Source organism: Maylandia zebra, linkage group LG2 (genome assembly GCF_041146795.1).
Source record: "Maylandia zebra isolate NMK-2024a linkage group LG2, Mzebra_GT3a, whole genome shotgun sequence".
NCBI classification, from domain to species: Eukaryota; Metazoa; Chordata; class Actinopteri; order Cichliformes; family Cichlidae; genus Maylandia; species Maylandia zebra.
In genome coordinates, this window is record NC_135168.1 from 24,158,543 (window position 1) to 24,166,083 (window position 7,541).

Genomic DNA, 7,541 nt, shown 5'->3' on the forward strand with positions numbered 1-7,541 from the left:
CTTAACCCGGATATCCGGTATTTGTTGTGCTAACTGCAGCTAGCTTGCGGCTAAACAGCGGTCCCATCCTGGGAGTATTTGGAGCCGTGTAGTTACGTGGAGGCAAAAGTCTACATCGGTCTGTTCGCCGGGTTAGGACACGTCACTTCAGACATGACTGTAAGGTTTTAGGGGAGATTTATGCAGTTTTGTCGGCGTGAAGTTTAACGTTAGTCCGTAGCTGCTTTCTAAATGTCCGTGCACAGGGTACAGGAGTGTTCTTGTTCTGAAGTAGCTTTAAACCATAACCGGGGGCTCTTGCAGCTGCTCTGCTCGGCTTACTTTGTTGTGAATGTGGTACATGTTTTAGGAAATGAGGTGTGGGGTTCACTTTAACCGGACTTTGATGTGTGTCTGACAGAAGCACGAGTTTGAGGTGGCCATGACGTGTGAGGGATGCTCAGGAGCTGTTACCAGGATCCTGAACAAGATGGGAGGTGAGGCTGATCGTTCAGTTTTATTTATACAGAGTCCTCTCATAGCAGCAGTTAGTTTATACTGGAGTGGAGAGACTCCAGTATAAACGGAGCAATCATACACTTGGCATGTGAGGCTCATGCAGACGGTTATGGTTTTCACCTGACTCTCTGCAATTATTATTGGATTGGGTAATTATCTACATTTTTCCTGGAGCTTTGTAGAAAGTTAAAGCATTTGGAGGATCACCGCCTCACAGTGTTAGCTCTGCTGTCACAGGAGCGATGAGGAGATTAAAGTATTGAGCAGAGTTAGGGCTGCTCGATTATGGCAAAAATGATAATCACGATTATTTTCACTGAAATTGAGATCTCGATTATGTGATGATATTTATTTAACCCTTTAAGACCTACTATAGAACCAAGTCCGCCAGAGCTTATATTATATTTTTACATGCTGTAGTGCCATTTGTGGGAGCATTTCAAGTTGCTATACATCAATACAACTGTTATAGCCCATATTTTAATAATATGTATGCATTAAGTCAGTAATTAATTACATTAATTACATTAGTAATTACATTAATTGCAAAAAAGTGCAATAAACTACAAAAAAATTGAAAATGTTTTTTTTTTACATATATTGGGGAAATTTAAGAGGCTTATTCCTCAAAACGTTAAATACAAAAAAGTTGCAAAAAATAGTTTACAACAACAGGAAATTTATTTTGAGTGTCTTCATAGTTTTATTTTGGAGATACAGCAATTTTTATATACTGCAGGAAAAACAAAAAACAATCCTATGATGCAAATTTGCAAAGAAAACAGCAGGTGCATCAAAATAAACTATTTCCAGCAGTGCAATTCGAGTTCTAAGCATCCCAGAAACTATTCAGAAAAGTCAAACATGACTTATAAAAAAACACCAGTATAGGCTTTTAAGGCCTACAAGTAAAAAACTACATTTTCCACGAAAAATGACGTCACTTCCGGTGTCTGTCAGGAAATGGCGGACATGCGATAGTTCGTGTTGACGTCTTTTTCAGTGTGGGAAGTGTTACGAACAGCTGATCGGATCGGCAAAGCCTGTTTCTGGAATATTATGATTTTGTTCTTGCAAGCGCTTTTTATGCAATTTTTGCAAAGCTTTATGTGGAAGGAAACCGTGACCGAGGACAAGCTGATGGCATAAGATGTAAGTACAACTCCTCCGGTTTCATATGCAAAACAAATTATTGCGCTAGCTTACGCGGTTCCAGTTCTACGGGGATTTAAAGGGTTAACAATAACAATGTATTGAATAATGACTTTAAAAAATAATATAAAATAGTGTGCAAATACTGATAACAGTGCAAATGTTTGCAATATAAAAAATAAATGAAAAATGTAAACATCTATGTTTAGTGAACTTTGCAGTGTTGCTCTGTGGTGCAGCTATGACACCGTAGCAAAGTTTACACACTATGTCTACTTGATCCACGTCTGACTCCGCGAACCCATAATGTTTCCACAGCACTGAAGTTTTTTTTATTTTTTTTACCTCTCTTTTCAACCAACTGCAGTCACTCTCCTCTCCAAATAACTTCTGCTGAGCTTTCCGAGCTTTCCTCGGGTCCTCTTAACTCATTCACGGCTGGCAGTGAAACACAACAAGACTTGCACCACATTTTTGTCTCACTGCGCAATCCCTTACGTGCGCAAACCCTGCACCTCCTTGCAGGTCTACTTTTACTGCTGGTGGGCTTCAGTTCAACTTACGTTGAATGAGTTAATTAGGGGTGGGTTTTTATAATCGATTTATCGATTAAAATCGATTCTGGCTTGGATAACGTAAAATCGATTCATTAAAATCCTGAATCTATTTTTTAATATAAATTTATTTTGCCCGAAATGCCAGAATCTCAGGTGAGAGATCACAAAATTTCAACAACCACCAAACAGCTAAGACAGTAAATGAGAGCAGGAACACGGATTCTGCACAAAGACGTAAACACACAGCGCGGACCTGCGGATCAGAATCAGTGAGATGTTGCCTTTCTCAGCTGACGGTTGGGGCTGAAAGCCGACAGCTCGCTGATTCTGATCCGCGGGTCCGCGCTGTGTGTTTATGCCCTTTTTGCGCTTATCATAAAGCTGTTAGTTTTATAGTTTATACTGACCGAACCAGCAGCAAAAGAAGATCCAAACTACGCTTCACATAAACATCGTCATGAATTCCCTCTTACTTTTGCTGTTTTGCTTCCACCACCCCATATGGAAAAGATATATATATATAAATCTTATAAAGTTTTTATCTGTCTTTTATGAAACTTGTATGAAAAGCATACAAGAGTGAAAACACATATAAGATCCCTTTAAAAAATTATATAATGAAACTTGTATGTTTTGTATACTTACTAAAAAAATATATGAAAGTAATGAGAAAGTGGCGACTTTCATGAGTAAATCATGTAAGCCATATGTGATTTATATATGATTTACGCATGAAAGTGGCCACTTTCTGCCGTTGTTTACAGCGCTGTCGGCCGACGTTTTTTTTTTTTTTTTTTTTTCGTTTTAAATACTTCTGAAAAGAAAACCTAATTTCTGCTGTTCAATACTGAACAAATTTAAACTTTTTAAAATTATGCAAAATGCAAAACGCTTAGCCGTGTCTGTAATAAAACCGCTGTAACTTCAGAGGTAATGTTCATATGTTGATTAATGGTTTTCTTTCGTTTTTGATGTACTGCAGAATATTTGTATAAAATCCCAGGCCAGGAAAACCTTCATGTTTTTCTGTGTTTTATCTTCAGCTACTTTGACACAAAGGCATCTGCTGTGATGCTCACACCTTTGGTAAAGTCTTGGAGTGTCAGCTTCCTTTATATAGGTACAAAAATATGTAAATGTACTGATCTGAATTATAATATTTCTGACTGTCAACATTTCACAGATTCAAATCGAATTGAATTGAATTGAATCGATTCTAGAAATCAGTGATGATACCCAGCCCTACTCTTAATTGTTGTGATATGCAGAGAGGTGCGCTCGATTTGCCACACGGGGCAGCGCGAGAGTAAAGCACGAGGGAGGGGCTAATAATCGGCTCAGTCATTTTTAATGATCATTGAAAGCCCAGATCGTAATCGTGATTAAAATTCGATTAATTGAGCAGCCCTAAGCAGAGTCAGGGATATGCTGGGGGGGGGGGGTAGATGTGAAGGGAACGTTCAGGGTCACCTGGTCCAGCCCTAACTATATGCTATGAAAGTTTGAAGCCTAATCTTAAAGGTAGAGAGTTTGTGTGTCTCCTGAATCCAAACTGGGAGCAGCTCAGCTACGTGCAGTGATGACATTTAACTCTTTTCCCCAAAAGCCGCCCTTTTTGTGCTGACCCGAGCAGTTTTCCTTACTGCATGTGCCCATCAGAAGTTAGTGAAGGTGGTCTCAGCCTGTGCAGCAACCATTGCAAAAACCAGAAGCATGTTTTGTCCTGTCTGTTACAGAGGATCCAGTTCCTCACGTTCGGCCCACAGGTCCCCTGATGCTGCTGTTTTCCTTTTAGCCTCGTGTGACTCAATGATCCAAGTATCACTTCTGTTTTTACAGCACGTCCTCCCATCAGTGGAAATGCTGACTGTTTTAGGGAGGCAGAGACATCATGTGATTTTGTTTTTATGTTCCTGTTCCCAGATGTGAAGTTTGAAATTGACCTGCCGAAGAAGCTGGTTTGGATCGAGTCTGACAAAGACGTGGATGTTCTGATGACGGCGCTGCAAAAGTCCGGAAAGGAGGTCAAATACAACGGCACGAAGTGAAGGACCTGCACCAGGTGACCCGGAGCGTTTATAGTCCTCGTGTTTTCTGTAGATTGATGTTTATGACGGCCATAAAGTTCCTGTAAATCTGCAGCTTCGTGCTGAGTTTACTGCATGCAGGAACATATCAGGGACACTATCTTCTTCCAGCAGCTCACAGAAACGTTAACAGGAGAGCGCGCTCCATCGGCTGACTTTAACCTTTGTGCACATTTAGAGGATGTTTATCTTCTGCTTGTCTCAGATCCCCCAACACTTCATTCAGAGTCACATCACAATTAATAGAGTTACACTTTTATTTTTTCATATTTTTTTAATGCAAATGTCTTTTTTTGTCTTGCTTTAGGAAATAATTCTTGCTGCTGCAAACTGAAGATTTAAGATGAAATTCAAGTTAAAGTCTGAGACCCTCAGTGAGTCTGCACCCCCTCCCATCCAGCTGTCACGCACAAACACCCCCCCCCCCCCCCCCCCCCCACACACACACACACACACACACACACACACACCCACACACACACACGCACACACTTGATGCAGACAGGAAGTGTGCCTCCTCTGACCTCCTGAGTTACAACATCGTCCTCACACAAACCTGCCGAGCGTAATCATCTCCAAACCTTTACCTTCAGGCTGTAAATGAAAAAAGGAAAAAGCAGCATCTTAGATTTAGTTTCAGCTATGTGATGATGACGATGATGATGATGACTCCATTTCCTGGGGTGTAAATGATGAAACCTGTTGGCTGTGTTTGCTGAACCTGTTTTATTAAATTTGTTGATTTTATTCATAAAAAGACCATTTGAAGCTTTGCTGTGTGAGGATATTTGGAGCTCTGCACCATGTGGGGGTGAGGGTGGGACCACCTGCTGCACCTCCCCTCTGCTCTTCGACACTACAGTCTATTCTCTGCTGTTTTCATGGTTTTTAGGAATGTAAGGAGCTCTCCTCCTCGCCCGCTGTCTCCATAATGCTCAAATGTCTCAATGCTGGAGAAAATAAATCATTTCTGTCTTCAGTACGTCAGACTTTTTAGAAAAACACTGTCTACAAAATATTGTCTCTGTTCAGCATACAAATGCAAATATCCTAAAATTATCTTTTTTTAAACTGTAGGTTGTGTAATAGTCTGTACTAACCTTTGACCTCAGATATGCTCTGTCCCACTGCAAGGAAATCTTAAAGGAACAGTGTAAAATTTCACCACCTGCTTGCAGTCAGCTGAATTCTGTTTTCTTCCCCCTCCCTCTCCATTGCATGATCCTAGCTAGAGTGGCCGCTGTAGGACAAACGTGTTAGTGACCAAATAGCTCAAAATTATTAAATTTAGTCTGTGCCCATAAAGCAGGGGTGGGGAACTCCAGGCCTCAAAGGGCCTGTGTCGGCTGATTTAAATGGCTGAATAACCTCCTTAACATGTCTTGAAGTTCTCCAGAGGCCTGGTAATGAACCAATCACTTGATTCTGGTGTGTTTTCACCCAGGGTGAGATCTAAAACCTGCAGGACAGCATCCCTTGAGGCCTGGAGCTCCCCTACCCCTGCTGTAAAGTAAAAGTATTTTTATACAAGTTTTATTTTAACATAGCTGAACAATAAAGCACTAAAAATGACAGATATGGTCAGTTAAACATACTGCAGTATTTTATGGCTTGGTATGGTCACTCTGGCCGCTGTTCATCATTAGTGAGTGTACTCGGATACAGTGAGTCGGGGGTTTCTGTGGAAGGCTGTCAGTCTGCTGGGACCTTACTGACAGATGCCATCAAACACCTTTAGGATGAACTAGAACACAGATTGTGACTCGGTGCTCTCATCCAGCATCAGTGTCTGAGCTCACAAAGGCTCCTCTTGCTGGGCAAAAATAACAGACACCGAAATCTTATAGAAAGCCTTCACATAGTGAAAGCTGGTACAGGTTAAGGCTCCTGTCAGTGGCCTGGTCTGTAATCACACACTCACATTTAACTGAAGCACCAAATAAATGATTTGTTCTTCCACAAATCCTGTAATGTCGACAAAAAGTGGACCGGCCAGTGAGCAGACCTCTGTCTGCTGAGACTGATTAACTTCAGCTTGTTGTCTCATGTGGGTAAAACCATTGTATTGCAAACGGTTATTGGGGAGGGAGCAACAACAATAATTCTGTTGTTTCTGCAGTAATTGTCTCTGAGCAGGGAACTGAGGAGTGAGCAATCTCCTCTTCCATGACTTTGATGTTCTCTGCAGCATCACAGAAGGACTTTCATCTTGTTTTTAATGCTGCTCAGAGACCTCCACCTTTATCAGAACTTTAATCTGGACCCTCTTATGATTCACGATTGTTTAAGAGGAAAGGAAACTGGTTCATAACGAGAGCCACGGCCTAAGGCGTCACATAAAAACAACAGACAGACAGAATTTGACATGTGTGAAAGCAGACAGTTTGTTGGTTTGCTGACACGTCACCACAGAAGTCACGGTTATATTTGCAATCGCTGTAAACTGAAGGTGGGAAGCCGTTCTTACAACTCAGCCCTTCAGCCAGCAGGGGGAGCGGTGTGGCCACGCTCTTCCGCCTGAGGAGCTCCCGGCCGTGTCAGGGACAGAAGACGAAAAGTGCCTCAGACCACAGAGCAGGTCAAAGAAAGTGCTGAATGAGAAAAGCTGATGGTTAACTCTGGATTCTGTGTGGCCTCGGTGTCTATCACAGACAGATTCTCTCCTGTGCTCAGTCAGGTCAGTCGTATTTATTCAGCCCAACAAGACAAAGATCCAGAAAACAGAAGACAAGCATTAAAACAGACACAGAGGCAGATACGACTGTACACTGATACCACGAACACTCCCTGAGTGTTTGATGTTATTTTTATTTTTTTTATAAAAACCAAGCAGAAGATTTAATTTGAGTCTTTTCTCACTGAAGCATGACGTCTGTGGATCATAATGTCCACAAACATGGACGATGACATCATCGTTAATGGGAGGAGCTCAGAGGAGCCCAGCCCTGCCGGATATCTGTGTGTTAGAGAGATTAGTCCAGTAAGATGAAGAGTGTTCTTACCCGGGCAGCACCCAGGTGAGCAGTGAGGCCTTTACCAGTTCTCTCCAGGACAGCTGGAGCAATTCAAAGGAGACAGCTAAGAATCTCTGACCAGGTAAGACTGGGAGCTGTTCAGAAGCCAGGAAAACAAAATGTCAGCAAACTTGGCCACAGACGACAGTCCGGCTGTGTGTTGCTGGTCCTAAAGTATAGGTGAGGGATGACCTGGATGAAGACAGGTGAGTCTGCTGAAGAGCGGGACCTGG

At 42.0% G+C, this 7,541-nt stretch overlaps 1 protein-coding gene across 1 annotated transcript; it reads left to right on the forward strand.

The window, feature by feature from the left end:
* Positions 1 to 5,276, forward strand: atox1 (antioxidant 1 copper chaperone). Its single transcript, XM_004552072.5, has 4 exons — positions 1 to 159; positions 401 to 476; positions 4,131 to 4,269; positions 4,602 to 5,276. Exons 1-3 carry the CDS (start codon positions 154 to 156, stop codon positions 4,253 to 4,255), a joined length of 207 nt encoding a protein of 68 aa, XP_004552129.1. The 5' UTR covers positions 1 to 153; the 3' UTR covers positions 4,256 to 4,269; positions 4,602 to 5,276.
* Positions 5,277 to 7,541: the final 2,265 nt, after the last annotated feature.